This window comes from Phyllopteryx taeniolatus, chromosome 13 (assembly GCF_024500385.1).
Source record: "Phyllopteryx taeniolatus isolate TA_2022b chromosome 13, UOR_Ptae_1.2, whole genome shotgun sequence".
In the NCBI taxonomy this organism is placed as follows: domain Eukaryota; kingdom Metazoa; phylum Chordata; class Actinopteri; order Syngnathiformes; family Syngnathidae; genus Phyllopteryx; species Phyllopteryx taeniolatus.
The window spans coordinates 12405159-12428443 of record NC_084514.1 but is presented as its reverse complement, the minus strand read 5'-3'; the positions used below and the strand labels follow the sequence as shown (position 1 = coordinate 12428443).

Sequence of the window (23285 nt, the reverse complement as noted above, 5' to 3'; positions counted from 1 at the left end):
TTGTCAGTGAGCGCCCACCTATTTGAATGTCGTGATTTAGTCCCGAGCATATCGATCCACTAGCAAGTGTAACGGGAGCAAGCTAGGTGCGAATGTACATGAAGAAAGCTAACTCCCCAATCCTTAAAAGATGTTGCTGGCCGCAGGGTTCGCGGCCTGGGCACCCGCCTCCCAACATGTGACACGGTGCCAGCGTGGATTTGAACCCCGGCGTGGTTGACCGCGCAAGAAGCGTCGCGATAGTTATGTAACGCAGAGCCACAAAATCTTACATATGTCCAACGCGAGTCCAAATATGATCTGATAGCAGCAGCTACATTTGAATCGCCGCTAAGGCTGATTTTGAAAAACCACGGCAGATGTGGAATAGCTTCCTGGTCAAAGAAGTCCAATCAGCGATGATTCCAGTACCCACCTTTTCCGGTAGCTTCGTGTGTTTTTTCTTTTTTTTTTCTTTTTTTTCCATTTTCCGTGTTTAGTTACTTGTTGTTGTGTTTTTTCAATCTGCTCATGTCTACACTTGTTTGCTGTGCTTAAAGCCTTGTCTACACTAACAAAGCTTTGTTGACAAACATTCAAAAACGTTGCGTTCGGTGGTGTTTGCTACTAAAGTTAGTTAAACGTCTCCAAATATTTGTTTGCCAACATCACCAAACACCGAATTTGCTTTTGTTTGGGTTGGACATTCACACTATGACACAATTTCAAACATTGTCAAACGAATCTTTGGTTGTGTTTTCCAGTGTTTTAGGTAAATTGGAGGGAATATCATTGTATTTTCCCCCAACATTCACAGAAACAATGGTGAAATTCAAGAAAGACATCATTTGGGTAGGTGCAGAAATATGTGCAATTGCTGTTGAAGGTCATCATTTTTCAGGAGCATCAAAGAAAAGGACTCTTCTTTCAAAGGTCCCCCTTTGAAAAAAATTCAGGCATTTTCACTCTAATTTTCATCCCAAAATCTACTGCCTTTCCCTGAATGAGAGGGTCGGGGGAGAGAAATCCTCTCACCGTGTGCAGGGGCCTACATTTCAATGATGAATGTATACATTTAACATTGTGCCCATCAGTGCAGAGTTATTGACCGAGCTGACCAGTCACCTGCAGGCAGTTGATACACAATACGCGGAAATACATTGCATTGTTTTTGGGTCACTATTTCAACTAGTACAGTAGCCTACTGTATTTAACTTGAAAGCATAAGCAGCAACAGTTTGCTTTTTTTGGCAGTGTCGGTTTGGATAAAAAGATGCTGTGGCACATTCAACTAGATACATGTAAGTGATTCCCATGGAAGTGAGATCCTACTGTGCCTTGAGCTCATCAGGGGTACCTTGAAATGACCAGATTTCACTTAATTTGTCTGATTATTGATTAATTACGGCTATATCTTTGTTCATCTAGCCATGTTTACGACACACAGTCATGGTAGAACATTTAAATGCTCTTCCATAAAATGGCAGAAGGTACAATAAAACTGTGTATCCAGCCTTTGCTATTCATATAACAGAATTGGCTTCCTGAGAGCCATGAGACATAAAACAATGTAAAAGCACCCTCTCAATTGAGGCTGAGAAACACTGAATTGGACAACATAACACAATACACTATACACCATGCAACTGATTCAGTAATGTGGATGTATCACAAATCACGCTCAGTCTATTCCCGTATTCTTTGTGCCAGTGCTGCTTGACCCACTTCCTGCAGAGTCTGTCGTCATGGTGAAGCATTGTGCAGGGCAAACAAGCCAAATTTCAGAATATCAGAATCAGAATCATCTTTGTTTGCCAAGTATGTCCAAAAAACACACAAGGAATTTGTCTCCGGTAGTTGGAGCCGCTCTAGTACGACAACAGACAGTCAATTGACAGAGAACACTTTGGAGACAGAAAGACATTGAGAAAAACAGTCACTGAGCAATAAAGGGTTGCTAGTTATCTGGTAATGGTAAATTATTTATTTTTTGGACAATTGTGCAATAAGATGCAGAGTCCTCTAGCACTTAGAGCAGTTCGAATGACTAATCTCGCAATAGTCCGGTGCAATGACCATTGTGCAAAGGGCGCCGAGACTTGGAGTGTATTCAGTTTAAAGTGACGAGTAGTACGATAATCTGGGACAACGTTGATTGCGCAAATGTTGCAGATACTCCTCAGTCAGTGTGCAAATGGGGCAGATGCTACTCTGGCATGAGTGGCCAGTATTGGTCAACAACAGATATGCAAATAGCGCAGCGTGGCGAGACTACAACAGTGAGTGCACGAGTAGTACATAATTGGGCCGACAGAAATGTGACGACAAACTCAGACAAAAGAAATTGGCAGCATGTTGCAATGGAATTGTAAGTTAGCTGTTTAAGAAGTTGATTGCAAGAGGGAAGAAGCTGTTGGAATGTCTGCTAGTTCTAGTTTGCATGGATCAGTAGCGCCTACCTGAGGGAAGGAGCCGGAAGAGCCGGTGACCGGGATGTGGAGGGTCCAAGAGCATTTTGCACGCTCTTGTCTTACTACTGGCAGCGTGCAAGTCCTCGAGGGTGGGTAGGGGGGTACTGACAATCCTTTCAGCAGTTTTGATTGTCCGTTGCAGTCGGAGTTTGTCCTTTTTTGTAGCAGCACCAAACCAAACTGTGATGCAAGAACACAGGACTGATTCGATGACCGCTGTGTAGAACTGCCTCAGCAGCTCCCGTGGCAGGCCGTGCTTTCTCCGAAGCCGGAGGAAGGAAGTACATCTTCTGCTGGGCCTTTATGAGGACGGAGTTGATGTTGATCGCTCACTTCAGGTCCTGAGAGACTGTAATTCCCAGGAACTTGGAAGGTCTCGACGGTTGACACAAGGCAGCTGGACAGCGTGAGGGGAAGCTGTGGCGAAGGATGCCTCCTGAAGTCCGCGATCATCCCTACAGTCTTGAGCGTGTTCAGCTCCAGGTTGTGTCGGCCGCACCACAGCTCCAGCCGCTCCGCTTCCTGTCGATATGCAGACTCGTCACCGTCCTTGATAAGGCCGATGGACAGTGGTGTCATCTGAAAACTTCAGGAGTTTGACAGGCAGGTGCGTTGAGGTGCAGCCGTTCGTGTAGAGAGAGAAGAGCAGCGGAGAGAGGACACAACCTTGGGGCGCCCCAGTGCCCTATATACTTAAAGCTCAAAGTTTGTGTGTCCGTTTTCAAAGAAACGCCCTCCCGCATGCCCTGCACGTTCCCGCACGCCCCCAAGGTTTCAACGCCCTCTTTAAATACCAAACTAATAATACATATCATGACATGTAATTCTTACTATTACATGCGACCAAGGATATGTAGAAACATGCAGAAACATGTACTATAGGTGGAGTCTTATTGCAAAACGAGCAGGAACGTGCCGGAATGTGCAAAAATGTGGAAAAGAAACGTGCCAGAACGCGCAAGAAAACGTTCCGGCTCCAGAAAGCGCCCTGAAAACGGACACACAAAGTCTGAGCTTTAAGTATATATTAAGCCTAACGTGAAGCTACTATAATCACAGGTCCTTCTAAAGGTGAGACAGCAAAACCTTGAACTGTTTGATGTGTACTAATAATATTGCATGCAAACTATTCATGAGGTTTGGAGTATTGGGCTTTCCGCAGGAACGAGACGGTTAAGGCGCACGGAAGGCATCTAACCTGCTAGTTATGCATAAAGCATGGTGGTAGAATGACATGAGTCTGGGGGAGCTACAGAGTGGCTCTATAACCAAAAGCCCCTTCCTACATTTGAAATAGGTCAATGGTGGTCAGGAAGGGAGTTCAAACCAACCATTCCATCGAGGACAGGGGTGGGGGAGAAAACAGAAGCGGCCCCATTTTCAAGAACTGCAGTTGTTGGTGTGGGGGACAAGGGGGAAAAAAAACACTCACATTTCTCACCGCCCCTTCTTTCACTGCTGACGCAAGTAAGTGCTTAGCTGCTACAAAGGATACCGGCTCTAGTAGGCAAGAATATTTTCACAGTTTGAGTTGTTTTAGGAGCCTGTAATTAGTTTTGGAAATGCAAACAACATATTTTTTTATCAAACATATTTAGTAAGAATTGTTGTAATGTACATTCCAACAAAGAACAATAGAACGAACTCCATTTATTAAAAGCAAGCACTCAAATACAACTTTTAACCCAGCTGAAACTACAAAAGTATATGCTCGAGTCCTTGCATCTCATGTATGTACAGCGGCTGAAATAAGTATTTAACACGTCACCATTTTTCTCACTAAATATATTTCCCAAGGTGCTATTGACATGAAGGTTTCACCAGATGTTGGGAACAACCCAAGTAATCCATACATACAAAGAAAGTAAAACAAATAAGATCAGAAATTAAGTTATGTGTAATCATGTGAAATGGCACAGGGGAAAAGTAATGAACATGGCAACTGGTATTTATTTAATACTTTGTACAAAAGCCTTTGTTTGCAATGACACCTTCTGTATGGAGAAACGAGTCACATGCATTGCTCTAGTGTGTTTTTGGCTCATTCCTCCACACAAGCAGTCTTCAAATCTTGAAGGTTCCGTGGGCTTCTTTTATGGACCTTGATTTTCAGTTCTTTCCATAGATTTTCGATTGGATTCTACCAGCTTTATTTTTTTTCCCCTTTGAAACCAATCGAGAGTTTCCTTGGCAGTATGTTTTGGATCATTATCCTGATGAAATGTCCACCCTCGTTTCATTTTCATCATCCTCATAGATGGCAGCAGATTTTTATAAAGAATACCTCGGTACATTTGACCATTCATCCTTCCTTCAATAATGTTAAGCTTACCGGTACCATTTGCTGAAAAGCAGCCCCACACCATCATGTTCCCACCTCTGAACTTCACTGTTGGTACGGTGTTTTTCAGGTTATGTGGAGTGTCATTTCTCCTCCAAACGTGGTGTGCATTATAGCGTCCAAAGAGTTCAAGTTAGCTCTTATCACACCATATTCTCCAAGTATTTAATGGGCTTGTCCAAATGTTGTTCAGCAAACTTTAAACAAGCTTTGACCTGCTTTTTTCCCCCCCCGCACCAATGGGGTCTTGCGTGGAGTGTGCATACAGGCTGTGGCGGCGAGTGCATTACTCACGGTTTTCCTTGTGACAACAGTACCTGCTAGTTGCAGGTCTTTTTTAAGCTGTCCACAGGTGGTCTTTGGCTCTTGGACAACTCTCCTGATTATTCTTTCCACTCCTCTGTCAGAAATCTTGTTAGGAGCGCCTGATTGAGGCAAATTTATGGTAGTATGATTGGCTTTCCACTTCCGTATTATGGCCCCAACCTTGCACACTGGAACATTCAGAAGCTTAGATATGTGCCTGTAACAAATGTCATCATTGTTTTGCAACAATTAGTTTGTGATGGGCGGCACGGTGGGTGACTGGTTAGAGCGTCTGCCTCACAGTTCTGAGGACCTGGGTTCAATCCCCAGCCCCGCCTCTGTGGAGTTTGCATCTTCTCCCCGTGCCTGCGTGGGTTTTCTCCGGGTACTCCGGTTTCCTCCCACATCCCAAAAACATGCATTAATTGGAGACTCTAAATTGCCCGTAGGCATGACTGTGAGTGCGAATGGTTGTTTGTTTGCATGTGCCCTGCGATTGGCTGGCAACCAGTTCAGGGTGTACCCCGCCGCCTGCCCGAAGATAGCTGGGATAGGCTCCAGCACTCCCGCGACCCTTGTGAGGATAAGCGGCTCAGAAAATGGATGGATAGTTTGTGATGGTCTTGAGACAGCTCTCTGCTCTCACCTTGGCAATGAGACCTTTTTTTAGGTTATCAATTAGGACTGAACCAGCTGATATTCATTTGCACTGACACGGGGCTGGATCAGGGAACAATTTGAAAAAAAATTCTGTCGAGTTAGATTTCTATGCTGATTAAAACTAAAATTGGCATGCTGATTCCAAAATTGCAGTCAGTTTTTTTCTAGCACGTCAAGTTCTTTCTCCACAGCTTACCCTCCAGATAAGCAAAATTCCACTGATTCTCTGTAGTAAGTAGCTAGCAGATTACGATTGGACTTATGTACAGCTACATGGGAATTTGTTTTTGCAGTCACAATTGAGAGGTGAAAGGTGTGTGCAGCTCCCAATAGGTCAGTACTATCAATACCTGCAAACAGAAAGCTGTTTTTTTTGTTAAACACAGCTGTCAAACCGATCAAAACAAATTGTGTTCCCCAGTGAGATTTTAGGTGTTGTCTTGGCTTTCCATGCCTTTTTGCACCTCCCCTTCTTCATGTGTTCAATACCTTTTCCGTGTCATTTCACATTACATACAACTTAATTTATGATCTTATTTGTTCTTCTTTCTTATAATGTATGGATTAGTTGGGTTGTCCCCAACATCTGGTAATAATTTGTCAATAGCAACTTTGAAAATATATTTAGTGAGAAAAACGGTGACGTGTTACATACTTATTTCAGCCGCTGTATCTATACATGTATACAGTATATACGAATGTGATACCTTCATCCTTGCCATGTGCAGGTTGGCAGTGACATCAGTGACTTGTCTTTGGGTGTTTCTTCACAGCTCTCACAATGTTTCTTTCATCAACTGCTGTTGATACCCTTGGCCGACCTGTTCGATGTCTGTTGTTCAGTACACTAGTAGTTTCTTTCTTTTTCGGGACATTCCAAATTGTTGTATTGGCTATGCCCAATGTTTGTGCAATAGCTCTGATTGAGTTTCCCTCCTCTCAGCTTCAAAATGGTTTGCTTTTCTCCCATAGACCACTTGGGTCCTCATGTTTGCTTAATAGCAAATGCAGTTTTCATAGGTAAATCCCAAAGCCAAAAACAAGCACTAGCTAATGTTTGAGCAATCAATCTAAAAGGCAACACCAGAACAACTGGAAAACACCCATCAATCACATCTTCCAATAATTTTGCTCACTTGAAAAGTGGGTGGTTTCAAACAAAGGATTCTCTGTTGTTGTTTAACACATCTCGATGTAAATACCATGAAATGAAAGCTGGAATTCTGAACTTTTGTCTCATATTAATTTGTTTTATCTGAACGTAAATGTCCTCAGTATACAACAAAAACAAATGAATTGACCTTGCTGTTCAAATTTGGAGGGGACTGTATGTGTATGTATGCTTTCATTTATATATATATATAAATGAAAGCATACATACATCCGTCTGTTGTGAGTTTCAGCCTTGACCACTTGACACGTGTTTTAAAAACAACAATCTTTAGCTATTCAGGACATCTGTCTAATTGGTGTCGCTTTGACTTGAGCTGCAGATGGGGCTTCTCTCCTCAGTGCAGTCCTCTTCCTCGTCCTCGTCCTCTTCTTCTGCCACCTGCCCAGCCCCTCCCACGGGCGCTGCTCAGGTGTCCGGCTGATCGTCTTAGCTTCTTCCTCTCCTCGTGGTGGTCCCGCTCCGCCTGCTGCTGCTTCCTTTGCTGCTCAGACTGCAATGTACACAAGGGGATGCTGTTACCCTACCTCTGCTGCATGCTTTTTTTTTTTTTTAAATATATAAATGCTTGGCAGATGTAGGCAAAGATTGGAGTTTGAACCAGAGAGTCTTCTGGGTATGGATGTTTGGCTTCTTGCTTAGTTGCTAAGATGTTGTTGCCAGTCAAATAATATCACTCCTTGAAAATATTTTAGGCCATTTAACATTTCAGAGCATGTCATCTCCAGTGATTTACAGCATTTTATGGGGTCTCTTAATGCGTGACTACATTATTTTATTTTATACATACTACATTTTGGGAGTGAGACATGAGCACTGTACCTTTTTGAGTCTAAAAGTAAGCTGTTTGCTGCCCACTGTGGTGTCAGCCACGTTGCTGGTTCCAGAGTGTTCCTCTAACTTCAGACGCTCCTCCAGGGATGCCCTGAGGTAAACACATTAACAAAAGCATTTTCATTGAGGACAGTGCTGAAAAAAATGGACAGTAAATGCATGTTTGAAGTATTTCTTGCTGATAACCCTTCTGTAATATTATGACTTGGAGAAAGCAGGTACAGTGTACCCCCGTATATCCGCAGTTCGGCACCTGCGGATTCATCGCTACGCTGATTTTCATTTTTTTTCCTTTTATTCTATTATAATCTTTTTTTATTTTTTATTATAATCTTTTTTTATTTTTTTTTAACACATTTATTGGTGTTTTACCCCCCAATCTTTTTTTTCCTTCAGTGCAATTATAATGGGCATCAATTATCTGCAGATTTTTGCTATTCGTGGTCTCGCCCGGTGCCCATCCTCAACAAATAGCGGGAGTCCACTGTACCCCTTCTGAGAATAGGACATACTTCTGAAGTTTCTTCTTGCGTGACACGTCATTAAAACTGCGAAACTCCTCCCCGCTTTTAATCTGATAGAACTGAGGCTGGCTCCGCTTCTTGTTCTCAGCCGTGATGAAGCTTTTCTGCCCTTCACTGCATTTGGTCTCCAGCAGGACTGTGTTGCGGTCAGTGTCCTTCCTCTGCTGATACTGGCGGTCTCGCTCCTCTTGCCAGAGCAGTCTCCGCTGCTCCCTCACCTCCTCCACCCAGCTCTTTTCATCATCTGAGCTTTCCTCCTCAGAACTGGCTCGACCCTCCTCCTCATTTTCCTGATCCTCCTGTAAATAGGTGGCAGAGTTATTGATGCGATATTCTTGAGTGCAGGCTAATTGTATTTTAAGCTACGGGTATTCATTTGTAATGTACACTTCCTGACAAATGTATAGTTAAATGGAGCATTACTTGTGAAGTAGCATCTTGAGCTAGTAGCCGCAACTGCTTTTTCCTCTTCTGGCTAACTTTGGAGACGATGGGGTTGAGCAGGCGGAACGCCTCGCTCTGCTCATCCACTTGATAGTCTGGGTTTTCAAACATCACCTTGAAACGGTTGTCGCCCAAAATGGTGGGTAGAGCCTGCAATTTCAACAGGGAAATAAGTATGGCAAATTCATTGACATCGGCAAATACTCTTTTCCAAGTCTGCCTACCTTGCCCTTCTTTTTCCTGGAAGCCAACTCCACTTCGTCACCCTCTTCCATCAGCTTCAGAGCCAGCTCCTTGTTGACTTTGGGCAATGCCTGACTCAGGAAAAGCAACATTTGACACACAATCACACACAAAGGCCACCGTTTACTTTGACAGCACACTGTTTGCAATGGCAAAATACGTTTAATCATTTGGTTACTGGCAGTTTGGTCTAGCTAGTACACAGTTATTAGTGCTTGAGAACATAGTCGTGGTGTTTGTTGAACATTATATACTCCTTTTCCATTCTGGAACACATTGCAGTGTTGGTTGAAGGTATTCTTTTAATTAGGGCTGTGAAAAAAAAATGGTAACTTGGCTAAATCAACCACAAAAAAGGGTCGACGCAAACATTTCTCCCTCAAGGCAGTAAAAAAGTATTAATAAAACCCTATTTGCATCGCCCGGAACCAATTGGCCACTGTCCATTTGTCAGTAAGCGTTTTTAAGACACTATCACATGTGTACTGTACATATAACATGACGTATGAGTGATCTGAATGGTATTTTTTTTTTTTTTAACCTAAAATGGTAATCACGAGGGCGGCAAGGTGGAAGACTGGTTAGCACATCTGCCTCACAGTTCTGAGGACCGGGGTTCAAATCCCGGACCCGCCTGTGTGGAGTTTGCATGTTCTCCCCGTGCCTGCGTGGGTTTTCTCCGGGCACTCCGTTTCCCTCCCACATTCCAAAAACATGCATGGTAGGTTAATTGAGGACTCTAAATTGCCCGTAGGTGTGAGTGTGAGTGCGAATGGTTGTTTGTTTCTATGTGCCCTGCCATTGGCCCAGTGCCCGGAGAAAACACACGCAGTCACGAGGAGAACATGCAAATTCCATACAGGCGGGGCCGGGATTTGAACCCCGGTCCTCAGAACTGTGAGGCAGATGTGCTAACCAGTCGTCCACCGTGCCGCCTTCAGTCAGGATTATTACTAAAAAAAAAAATAATGACAATCTTTACTACAAAGTTTTGTCGACAGTCATTATTGTGCACTCCCTCTTATAAAGGCCACAATGTTGATTTTTATTTTTTCAATAAACGTTTGATTCCTAAACCAAACTAGCACATCAAGCCACAGATACCCATTAGTTTGATTCTTGAAGTCTCAATGGAAATGTAACAGGTTCCAGATTAATCGAGGGGTGGATCTTGACGTTCTACACAGAGAAATGCTCAAAGGCTTTTTGTTTGACTGTACTTAAGTACTTAATTGCTGACTGTACTGAAGTACTTCATTGCAGTTTTTAAGTGCGGTGACAAAACAAAAGAGGTGCTTCTTTTCATCGCATGGTTCGCATTTTTTAAACCGTGAAAGATGAATTCTACAGACCAAAAATTTGGCACCCTCGTCTCAACAATGTGCTCCAGCAACAGTATAAACACGAACTGAAAGAATCTTTTAATGGTGTCGGAATTTCTCACCTTAACCAGTACTCTCTGGGTCCTCGTCTCTTCAATCTTCTGTCGGATCTTATCCTTACGATACTCCTCATAAGCAAAAGGATTTGCCATGCTTTTGACCTGAGAAACAAAAAAAATGACAAAATGCAAATTAATACAATGACAAAATGCAAATTAATACAACACATTTCAAATTTAAATCATGCTCATAAAAATCATAATTTACCAGCCAATCAAATACTGCATCTGTCGTGCAACAACATACCTTATGGTAGAGCCTGATGTCCATGAAATAGCCATGCATGTACGCCCTCAGGAGGGATGACCCCACCAGATGAGAAAGACCTAGACAGTAAGAAAAAAAAGGCAAAGTAAGGATTTATATAGTTGGAAAGACTTTTGTGAAATCTTTTTATATGGACTTATATGAAAAGAGTTTTATGAAGTACATGTCGCTACATTTATGAGATGAAGGACTGCTACAATTCTAAATCGAGCGGACACTAAAATACAGTGCATCCATAGAGGTGTTGGAAAAGGCTTCTAGGGAAGAGAAATTAGTTCTTGAACAAATTAAATCTGCCCCAGTGAAATAAATGCATGACTAAATTGAATGACTAATATTGTGAGAAAAGCCTCATTGAAATAAATACCGTACTGAGTCATTCTGCTTAGTCAGCCACTCCCAGCCATTCATACGCATCTAACTACATTGTGCAGTGCTGTAGCAATTTTAAACACTTTTAGAGAGAAGGAGTCTTCCCATTCTGAGTTGACCAAATTTTACAGAGTAGTATTTGTTGCCTCAGATTATGTGAATGTTCTTTACTTAAGGTTATGCAACAGGCCACGTTACACAGCTTCTGTAAATCAACACCTCTGCTCCCCACTGTTATTCGACAGCAGCCAACCACTTCTTTGCTCCTTGTCATTTGATCTCTTCACTGCTGAGCATGCATTCCAATGTTCATTCAACCCTTCCACAGGGGTACAACCCCCAACCCTCCTTACTCCATCCCCCACGCATTGGACTTCTTGACAAAAAGCCTCAGAAGCTCTGCTTAGCCACCTGCGATCCATCCAAAGTTAGGTTGGCGTTAAATAGGGAGGTTTTACCCTGTCGTACAAGCATTATAAACCTGAACACTTTTTCACTAAGTCTCTATCTCAATAACAGCCATGCATTATAAAAGGGACATAGTATTGTAGAAAATGTACTTTTGAATTTATTTTAAACAATGGAGTACGTACATCGATTTTATGAACCGCTTATCCTCACTAGGATCACGCCGTGCTGGCGCCTATCTCAATTTCTGAAAATGTGTCTTTGAAGAAGCTGTTCAGAATTCTGCCGAATTGTGACATCACAATTACAGTATATAACACCCACAACATGATTGGGCGCCCAAGCTCCTATCACCTAGGCCTTTGCTAAGTGACAGCCGAAGTCCGGTTGCCGGACTACCGAGAAGCACTCTGACAGCATGTCAAAGCCGAAAGGGAAGCAGAGCTGTAGTGTTAGCACATATTAGCATTACCTAACAGTGCTACTAGCTTCTGACAGTCAGTACTTAAGCGAATGTTCAGCTAAGTTGGTGACGTGGGTTTGGGGGTACAGTACTGTATTTGTGTTTAGGGGTAAAAATGCAGTCCAATCTTTATGGACACTCACTTTATTGGTTAAATTACTGATTGTAGCTTTGCCCAAGTGCCCTTCATTTGGCGTGTGGATGAAGATGGGTGAAAATGTGCTCTGGAGGGAGGTCTCATGGTCTCCAATAATGCCACAAAGACACTAGATTTGTTGCTTGTTGCTTTAAAATAAATGTATGTTGCAGAGGAGTCGGAAATGTCGCATGCCCTCGCTCTGCCTAACATTGTCATAATCGAAATCGGTGCTCAGTATTTGAAGAACCACCCCCCAAAACCGAATGATTTGAACCAAAACGTGACAAGTGGATGTTAAGTGTGCTGTCATTCGAATTTTCCATTTTGACAGATAGATGTCACAGATCTATGATTAAGGCCCCTAGGAACTGTTTTAAACTGTGCATAATTTAAAGAAGGACAAACATAGTTGTTCATTGCATATTTCCCCATGTGATAATGAGGAGAAATGAATGACACAAGCTCTCACCCAAAGTTTCCAGGTCCTTGCGGGTGACAAACTTGTAGTCGTCATACACAGTGCTCTCAGGGCTCTCCTCCAGCTCCTCTGTCAGGTTATCTAGGAAGGAGCACCAACGAGGTGCTGGGCCAAGAGCCTGCACTCATACAAACACACATCTCAAATTAAATTGGCGACTGGGCTAACTACCTAAATAAATTATAAAATAAAAATTTCAATCCAAATTTTGCATTGGCAAGATCAAATATCATCCTACTGCTCAACTTCTAAATTGGCGATGATGTTCTTGGATGCAGACTTGTTCTGTAAACCAACACTGATACACTATAACATAGTTGAAACACTGAGAGGCCTCGACATATTTTCAGTTTCAATCAGAATGGCAACAGCATATACCCCTATACTACCAGTGCATCTAAAGTACTACTAATAATAATCATGTAAAATGCAATGTTCCAAATGTAGTACCAGTATTCAGCAAGCAAAAAAAAAATAATAATAATAATAATAAAAAAAAAATTAAAAAAAACCTACAATGGGCTTCACAGGGCAAGGCAGGTCAAGGATTTTAAATCCAATGTATCCCTGTGGGATAAGACGATTCTATTCCCTATCCTTGGCTATCATCTTTTTATGTAATTACAGAAGAGACAACCTGGAAAAAGCAGTATATAATAACATTTAAAATCAGGAGTTTAAGGTCATAATCATAAGGTTCAAGTTTTTTCTTTGTTTGCAGATAGCTCAGATTAATTTATTAAATTATGGGTCCATGATAACCCGAAAAAATTACGTGTCCGCACCATCAATCTGTATACACAGTATATAATGTGAAAATATCTCTATAGAGTCGAATAACTCAAATCAGTGTGTTTGCTTTGATTGCTACATCTTACTAACTAACCACTGCTCAAAATTTGCCCCCCCCCCCCCCCCCGGGATAAAAAATCATGGCATTTCACTGAGTTGATATGGACAGATGTGTGTCACACAATCCTGGAACACAAAATTCAAACACACAAAGTCCACAAACATTCACCCCTCTCAAGCTCCCAGTCATTCTCTCGAGAGTCCTCATATGTTACAGGCTTTGAGCCACTGTGCGCATGCCAATAAGCAAATCAGATCACATCCTTTATTGCGTCAAAACTTCGTGTCAGGTTGAGGGTTTGTGATTGTTGCCAGTGGGATGCTGAAATAAATAAATATGAAATTCACTCACCGGAATGTAGAATGTGTTCATCTTTGGATCTTCATTGGCGGTGAAAAGCATACCTGTCAAACGCACAGGGAGGCAGAAAGATGACAGAAGCAGCAAAACTTGTGTATAAACAATGTATTTGCAGGGTTAAATATTGCAGTGTGCTACTACTACTGGTCCTTATAAATTCAATGTCAGCTTAAGGGATGAGACTGTAATTTGTATTGAATGAGGACTGTGAAAGTGTGTTTCAGGAAATGTTTTTTTCAAATTCATCAAAGACGACAGATACCCCTTTAAAAAGTCTCTCTCTGTGTTTTTCACCCTAACCAAATGTTTGATATAGTTAACTATAAGATATAGATATACTAGATATAGTCGGACTCGCCTCCACACACAGCTCGGGCTCTGGTACCAGTCCTCTCGAGAGGGGTTGGACTCTCTTCCACTCTGGAGTTGCCCACGGTGAGAGGTGCCTAGCAGGTGTGGTTATACTTATTGCCCCCCAGCTCGGCGCCTGTACATTGGGGTTCACCCCGGTGGACGAGAGGGTAGCCTCCCTCTGCCTTCAGGTGGGGGGACGGGTCCTGACTGTTGTTTGTCCCTATGCACCAAACAGCAGTTCAGAGTACGCACCCTTTTTGGAGTCCTTAGAGGGGTGCTGGAGAGCGCTCCCGCTTGGGACTCCATCGTTCTGCTGGGGGACTTCAATGCGCTCATGGGCAATGACAGTGAGACCTTGAAGGGCGTGATTGGGAGGAACGGCCCCCCCGTACAGAACCCGAGCGCTGTTCTGTTATTGGACTTATGTCTATTTGCATATAGTGGCCACTCATGCCAGAGTAGCATCTGCTCCATTTGCACACTGATTGAGGAGTATCTGTAACATTTGCACAACCATTGTCCCAGATTATCGCAGTACTCATCACTTTAAACCGCATACACTCCTTGAAGTCTCAGTGCCCTTTGCACAATGGTCATTGCACCGGACTATTGCGATATTAGCCATTCGAACTGAGGACTGCATCTTTTTGCACAATTGTTGTTTGTTGTTGTTTTTTGTCAATGTCTTTATGTCTCCAAAGTGTTCTGTAAATTGACTGTCTGTTGTACTAGAGCGGCTCCAACTACCGGAGACAAATTCCTTGTGTGTTTTGGACATACTTGGCAAATAAAGATGATTCTGATTCTGATTCTGATTCATCACGGATTGCCCATAACAAACACCATGTTCAAGCATAAGGGTGTCCATACGTGCACTTGGCACCAGGACACCCTGGGTCGCAGTTCGATGATCGACTTTGTGGTTGAGTCATCGGACTTGCGGCCGCATGTCTTGGACACTCGGTGAAGGGAGGGACGGAGCTGTCAACCGATCACCACCTGGTGGTGAGTTGGCTCCGATGGTGGGGGAAGATGCCGGTCCGACGTGGCAGGCCCAAACGTATTGTGAGGGTCTGCTGGGAACGTCTGGCAGAATCCCCTGTCAGAAGGAGTTTCAACTCCCACCTCCAACAGAACTTTGCTCATGTTCCGGGGGAGGGAAGAATGGAACGGGAGATCGACAGGCGGATCAGTGCATCTTCTGCAGTGATGCAGACTTTGTATCGATCCGTTGTGGTAAAGAAGGAGCTAAGCCGAAAGCCGAAGCTCTCGATTTACCGGTCGATCTACGTTCCTACCCTCACCTGGTCACGAGCTGTGGGTCCGAAAGAACAAGATCTCGGATACAAGCGGCGGAAATGAGTTTCTTCCGCAGGGTGTCCGGGCTCTCCCTTAGAGATAGGGTGAGAAGCTCGGTCATCCGGGAGGATCTCAGAGTAGAGCTGCTGCTCCTCCACATCGAGAGGAGACAGATGAGGTGGCTGGGACATCTGATTCGGATGCCTCCCGGACGCCTCCCTGGTGAGGTGTTCCGGGAACGTCCCACCAGGAGGAGACCCCGGGGACGACCCAGGACACGATGGAGAGACTACGTCCTTCGGCTGGCCTGGGAACGCCTAGGGATCCCCCCGGAAGAGCTGGATGAAGTGGCTGGGGAGAGGAAAGTCTGGGTGTCCCTGCTAAAGCTACTGCACCCGCAACGCGACCTCGAATAAGCGGTAGAAAATGGATGAACTATAAGCAAGGCAACCCTACAAGAGTAGATGGCACCATCTAGAGGTGGAAGAGCGCACCACATACACTTGAGGTTGCTACCGTATTTCCAAAACAAGGAGGATAAGCGGTATGGAAAATGGATGGATTGAAGTTGCATTCAAGTGAAAAAGCAAGTCGTCGTGCACATGGATGAGAAAAAAAAAATACTCTCCATTTCAACCAATGTTACAAATGGAGGTTGTCTTGGAAATGTAATTCTTTATCCTATGTGAACTTTGACCTCAGAATGTTAGAGACATTTTATTAAGACACTTGTAACTGTTTGTAAATTACTTTCCATAATAATAATAATAATGATAATGTCTTCTGTCACGTTTATATATTCCATAAAAAACAATCAAAAAATGTGAAAAAAATTGTATATAGTCTCAATTGATACACAAAATAAACCATATATGATCATAGCTTAGACAAATCCATTTGTTTTTTAACTCGATCAGTTTTTGGTACGGTCACAGTTGCCTTTCCCTGCATCAGTCATCAATTCAAGTTATTTTGGAGGAATATTCTCACCTGAGTGGGGGTACATGCAAATATCATTAATGTTGCTCTCAGGCTGGATTGAGGAAAACATTTTGCCCTGTGGTGAGCAGAAAAAAAACATGAAGTGAAGTATTTCTTTGTTTTTGAACATCTTTGTTGCACTGACTTACATGAGTAACATGAAGACATGATATACAAACATGCGGGATCACACCTATGATTAGCAATCCAACTGACCTATATGAATATACACTGTATATTCTAGTCATGTCTGTTCGTCTTACACTGTCTTTGTTCCAGATTTTTATTATTTTAGCGTCTGCCGACACAACCAGGTCCATTTGGTCATGGAAATTGAGAGACTTGATGGGCAGGTTGTAGAAGTGGTCTTTTACAAGCAGCGGCTGGCTGGAGCGCAGGTCATACAACAGCACCTTCGTTAAGAAGGAGAGAATTCTTGAAATATCACTTTCAATTCCATCTAATCAACACCGGAGTGTGTTTGTGGTTGGGGTGAAAATACAGCATTGAATTATTGCAAATGCAAAAAAGTCTTGCTCGAAGTGAAAGCAAATATCTTGTTTAAAAACAATGATCATTTCTATCTTCCAATTGACGTTACTGTTAAGGCCTCTTCTGTGCCTCTAACATCAGCCATTGAGGGATGTTATCACGTACCTGACCAGTGCTGGTGCCTACTGCCATGATGAGCGAACCGCTAAACTTCAGTGCACTTATTGAGGGCAAACTCTGAACTCTGTAAACAACCCAATGAAAATATCCAAGTAGCAGAAACGGTAACATCTAATTAGATCAAATGACAAAAGAAGACATTGATCTATAAATAATGACAACATACTCCATTCCTTCTGTGAGGCTGCTCAGGGCACAGTCCAGAAGGCCCACTCGCTTCCAGACACGAGGGTCCCAGCATTCCACCTTTCCCTTACAAGCAAACAGGAACACAGGTCAGTGAAATGTGGGGATATTGTTAGTTACAAAACGCATACCACTGAAACTGAAAGAGAAAAAAAGAGGGGGTCTTTGTAACTACAACATAACAATTTACAAATAGTCAGACAAACAATTTAGAGGCATTGCAACTTTGGGGGGCACAATACCTATTTCTGTATGTTGTTCTAGGAAAATTGAAAAACTGTCAACATATATACCCTAATTTTTTTCAAGCATCTAAAGCCTGGGTTAATAAAGTATTAAAATTTAAAACATTATGTTGGGGGTACAGTAGGTTGGCAGAGCAAATGTTCAGCTGTTGAACACGGTGAGATTTAGGGCATGTGTGAGATCAGTTATGGCAGGGAAGACACAGGGAACAACAAATTGTTGTTTGTTGTTGTTTTTTGTCAATGTCTTTATGTCTCCAAAGTGTTCTGTAAATTGACTGTCTGTTGTACTGGAGCGGCTCCAACTACCGGAGACAAATTCCTTGTGTGTTTTGGACATACTTGGCAAATAAAGATGATTCTGATTCTGATTCTGAGGTGTTACCATGAATGAAGGTTTTGCTAATATATTCTACGTCCCTGAACTGTTTAATACATAGGACACGTGAGCTCTAAGAACAAGAGGTATTCACTCAATTACCCAAAAATGATTTGCTGATGGCGGTGTTGACATCATATGGCAGGCAGTGATAAAATTGCTGGCCATAAAACAAAAGGCAGTCCAAAAAAAGTCTCTTATTGGTCCATGTCTGAATAAAGCTTCGGCTAACCTCTCGGTGTTCATCTCTACTTGAAATAATCGGTTTTAATCAAGATATGATTTGTTAAAATGTAATTTCATCCAATCATCAGCTACTACCACAACTGTACTGCTTGTGTCCACGCATAAACTATGCCTTGTTTTATAGGTACAGAATAATAAATTACAATATTGCACATAACTATATTTCAGTAGTTCAATTCAAAAAAATAGAACTCGTACATTATATATTCACTAAAATCAGTGAAATAGTTCATGATTTAGTTTTCGTATATAATAATTTTGATGAGTATAGCTTACAGCTAATGAAAACCCAAAATTCACCATCAAAAAATCTGAATATGACATAAGAAACAGTCAAAATAACTTCTATTGGTAAGAATTAGCCTTCTGAAGAATATGTTCCCATGGTGTTTAATGAATCTACATAATATATTTTTTTTAAATTGAACTGAAAAAAAATGAATGATACGATATTGTAATTTATTAAGTTACAATACAGCTGTACACGCAGCAGGAGATAGCACATACCTCAGAGGTTCCACTGGCAAACAAATGATGGACAGGGTTGATGTCACACACATTGTGCTCCCTGGTGGAGGATGTAAAAATAAGCAACACAGAGAAAAAGCCTTGTCACTGAATGAAGTTTGAGTGGAGCATTCCTACTCGAAAAGGCTTTGTCGCACTTACACAGCATCTGTCTGAAGTGAGTTCAGAAAGCGGCCTTGTTCAAGATTCAGTCGATAGATCTCGGAACTGGACGAAAATATGTAAAATAAGAAATTTGTTCGAATAACGTCTAAAAAAAACCTGACAAATACCTAATATTTTCTCACCTAGATCCGACAAAATAAAGGTCACACGAGGGGTAATGGTAAGAAAAATCCCTTCCGAACTTTGGAATTCGTGTTTTGTAGTAGTGACCGTGCTGGGAATGGAACTCCACATAACGGTCAGAGTGCAGGAACACAAGCTGAGCACAAAAGGAGAATTTCAGTCAAAACAAATAAATAAACACATTTAAAAAAAAAAAATACAAAAAGAAGAAAAAGAATTACGGTACATCATAGGTGGACAAAATAGTTGGAACCCCTTTGTTAATGAAAAAAAAAAGTCACTGAAATAACTGCAAATTGAGAACAAAATTAACCTATGAGTGCTAACCAGTCGGCCACCATGCCACCTTCACTTAACTCCAATTCTATAAAATAACATTTGTCTAACCCTTTTTTCATACACTGGTCTCTGAGAATTGTTGCTTTATGGCAATGTAAAAAAATAAACCAAAAATCTATCTATATTTTCAAATAATTATATAAAATAGACCGCAACAGTTTATTTTGTAGTGAAAATAATCTGCACAAACAATAGCCAAGGCAGAACTTGCACACGGTGCCATTCAAACTAGGAGCGCCACTGCACACACGCAAGGCTCTTTTTTTTTTTTTTTTTAAATAAACAATCACACTGCTTGCTGCATGCTGACTGACTTTTTGAACTTGAATTCATAATGACGAGCTTAGCTCAACTGGCGATTGGCTTTAGCTGGCTGTGTGTTCGCTTGATAGTTTCTTCTTCGGGTCGCAAAGTACTAATATTGGAACGTAAAAATGGACCCCACCTTTGCCATACTGTCTGCATGATTACAATCTGCGGCCCCGGTGTCGAACGCGGACTTCAGATAAGGTACGTAACTTGATGTTGCATTCAATGTTTACATCTGCTGGGGGAAATGTAGCGTCTGTGAACGCTACTTTGCTATTGCTGTGACCACGAAAGTAGCTTAACTACTCAAAAGCTATTTGATGTTGACAGAGAAATGCAGTTAAACTTGTAGTGTCGGTATTGCCTCCCACTGCTGTTTTTTGGTTGTAAGCATAACGTTACTTCAACGGCGCAAAACTCTCGCACTTGTTTTGAGAGATGACAACTGTAAAGCGTCAGGCAATCGATTCCTAGCCTCGGGATATCCGGTCCACAGCCCTACAACCGATGTATCTAAGGATTCCTGGCGGATTTTGTATCGATTATGGAATCTGCTACTGATACAGTCATATCTCTTGCCTTTATAAACCTCACACACACTGGAGCAGTTTACTCACGAGGAGTGGGCCAAAATACCTGTCGACAGGTGCAGAATTCTGAGAGTTACAGAAATCGTTTGATTGCAGTATTTGTCTCAAAAGGTTGTGCTGCAAATAATGAAGGGTGCCATCATTTTTGTCCAGGCCTGTTTCATTAGCTTGCTTTTTAAAAATGATTCAGATGAACCGCAACTCAAAAGCGATGTCTGATTTTCATTGGCAGGCTACATAACGTTTTGTCAAAAGGATAAAAAAAAAACACACCAGCATTAAAAAAGATTGATTATATATACGGTACATTCACACCACATGACGCTTCTGCAAATATGTCAGAACAAATATATAAGTACATAAATTGGAAGGATTTGGTAGGAAAGTATATAAATTAAAGTTACCCAAAAAATATCTAACAAAATATTTCATAATTACCTTTGAGTAGTCGTCAGACAGTATGTCAAAGGCCACAACTTTAAGTGAGAGAAATAAAACAGATGATGTGTGAATTTAACAAGATGGTGTTATTGTGTGTCTATTTCTATTTACCATCAGAATCCAAGCAGCGTTCAAACTTCAACGAAAGCTGGTAGGTGTCATAACATCGAATCCTGGGCTTGTAAGTCCCTACAAATATGGACAATTTTAAGATACAGTGGAAGAAAAACCTCCATACACAGACATGCAAACACCAGAGGCATGAAAAAGGAGACCAAAAAAAAGCATTGTAGGGGGGCTCTTGGGGGATCCCCCGGGCCCTCGCAGAGAATTGTCTTTTTAATTTTCATATAAATTAAGCAATCTGGAAGACTCTGAAGAGTACAATAAGGCAAAATAAACAAATGTTCTTCACGCAGAAAAACATTTATTTACACCGCTCAAGTACATGTTGATGTACAAATTTAAGATTAAAATTAAATTTGCCTCATTTCTTTGCTTTTTTGTTCTAGCCTCCAACTTGAGCCAGGCCCATCTCCACCTACACCTGATGCCTGCTTCAAGCTGTGCCACAAGAATAGCATCCTCCTCTTTAAGCACTCTCATTCCAGAAAAGAATTGACTAAAATCATTGTCTCACTTAATTTTTCATTATTACCAACTTCAAAGGCTAATGTCAAATGCATCCTCCAGGAAAATGTTAATTACAGTATTTTTCCATTTTTATTGGCCATCCTGAATTTGAAGTTAGTTCATTCTGTGTTGTAACATAATCCCTAACATCGCTCCGTCGCTTAATACATTTAACATTAAAATCTGTAAACTAATTACATAATTGTAGGTGCACTTCCTAATTAATACAAGATGTACTAGCGGATCAGCTCTTGTCCCTGATGTTACGTGTGCTTCGCGGTTCCGCTGGGACCGCAACCAGGGCCATGACCCGCAGCACCTCAACGTGAAAATACAAAAGACTAGTGCAACAAACATGACACTGGCTGAACCGATGAGCTAAATTGTTGCTTAAACGTAAGAGTAGCAATAGAGGATGTCCGCTCCAGAGGTGGGTAGAGTAACCAAACATTGTAATCAAGTAAGAGTACTGTTACTTGACAATAACGTGTCAAGTAAAATTAAAAGTAGTCCTCCAAAAAAATACTGAAGAGTAAAAAGTACACAGTGAAATAATTACTCAAGTACTGAGTAAATAGCACAAACAATAACAACAACAAAAACATTTGCAATTTACTGCAAATGACATTTAGATCATTGTAACGGAGTAAAAGTACTGTTACCGCTAGCTGACAGCGTTCAAAGAGTACTAAACAGGCTGTGACGACAGCGACCCAATCAGAAAAAAGTCATCGGATCTATACGATTCACGTAAATGACCTATTTTGAGTTCAAGACTAATTTGCATGTAAGTATACAGGTACTATAAATAGTTCTTTCATTATATGTACTCAAAAAAAAAAATTACCTGCTGCCAGGATGAACTGCCCATCTCTGGATACCTTTATGGACGTGCACACTGTGGGCATCTCAAAATCCTGGATGAGCTCAATCCTGCGCTGGATGTCTAAAAATAATACAGAAAATAGATTGTGACGTACCAAAGACTACGGCTACTCATTACATTATACAAAATATATACATGTACATGACTGCAACTTACCAACATCTTTCTTTTGCAGTTGTCTCTTCTTACGATCTGTCAGCCACTGGATGTTCAAAACAAATGTGGTTTAAATATACTGCCGCGTTGTTGATTTCATTAAGTGTTTTTAATGTGGCACGCGTTTTACTGATAACGTCAACATTTTTTGTTAAATTATCTCTGAACACATTTTTCAAAACATTACAAGGATGGATAGCTGCTTAGCTAGCTAAGGTCAGGACATCATTTAGTTGAAGAAATGTCATTAAGCACAAACTAAAAGTTGTGCATCTTACCTCTGGCAGTGACTTTCCATGGCTTAAATTATAGATTTTCACATCATTCACACTTGATATTTGCATTTTTTAATCTTAACAAAGCTGGGAATTCTACTGAACCCACGTTGGTGCCTCGGTGCTAAACAGGAAGTAAACGTACGTTGAGGAAATGTGTCCGTCGGGAAACGAGCACACCCTGAAAATGCACCACTGAAATTTAGGATCATTTGTTCTAGCGAAACAATAAAGTACCGACAAAGACAATAGTGTATAAGGCTGCCCCAATTTAATGTTACATATCAACATATCAATATCAATTATTAGGCTGATGAACTGGGTTGAAATGGCACAAATAAGATTACAATGACAATTATTAATTACTTGCAAATGTTACCAAATCATGTTTATCAGCTTGACTAAATTGTAACATGACGACCTATGTGATTTTGGCAGGACTTTTTAGCGCTTACTTTTGAGCTAGTGGGCTAAGATTTGAAACAAACGATCGGTGGGAATTCAGCTCTCAGGGGAGGCCTCCCCCGAGTCTCTGGACTGCTGTGGGGCCGAGCGGCGAGCGTTAAAGCACTCAGTTTCGCTCCAGTACCATGATGAACTGTATGACTTCGGCACAACTTTAGGTCGCTTAATTTCAGCCTAGCGGGCTAGGAATTCACACAGACAATCCTTGGGAATCCAGCTTTCAGGGGAGGCCTCTTCCAAGTCTCTCGGAGGTCATGG

At 41.7% G+C, this 23285-nt stretch overlaps 1 protein-coding gene across 1 annotated transcript; it reads right to left on the bottom strand.

Annotated features, from left to right (window-relative positions):
* Positions 1–4084: 4084 nt before the first annotated feature.
* Positions 4085–22732, bottom strand: nol10 (nucleolar protein 10). Its single transcript, XM_061794549.1, has 21 exons — positions 22566–22732; positions 22288–22333; positions 22093–22191; positions 20724–20801; positions 20610–20647; positions 18933–19069; positions 18787–18852; positions 18625–18685; positions 17228–17313; positions 17047–17125; positions 16653–16802; positions 16399–16465; positions 13747–13799; positions 12534–12660; positions 10662–10741; positions 10418–10516; positions 8955–9044; positions 8710–8880; positions 8275–8585; positions 7751–7853; positions 4085–7421 (listed from the first exon to the last, which is right to left on the bottom strand). Exons 1-21 carry the CDS (start codon positions 22629–22631, stop codon positions 7266–7268), a joined length of 2163 nt encoding a protein of 720 aa, XP_061650533.1. The 5' UTR covers positions 22632–22732; the 3' UTR covers positions 4085–7265.
* Between the last annotated feature and the right edge of the window lie 553 nt (positions 22733–23285).

Excerpts from the sequence above, each read along its gene's own strand:
- nol10 (XM_061794549.1), bottom strand. The coding sequence starts at position 22,631 with ATGCAAATATCAAGTGTGAATGATGTGAAAATCTATAATTTAAGCCAT. Across the intron at positions 13,800-16,398 it reads TTGCATGTACCCCCACTCAG|GTATGCTTTTCACCGCCAAT; the intron begins GTGAGAATATTC and ends TGCGTTTGACAG. Across the intron at positions 8,586-8,709 it reads CTCAAGATGCTACTTCACAA|GAGGATCAGGAAAATGAGGA; the intron begins GTAATGCTCCAT and ends ACCTATTTACAG.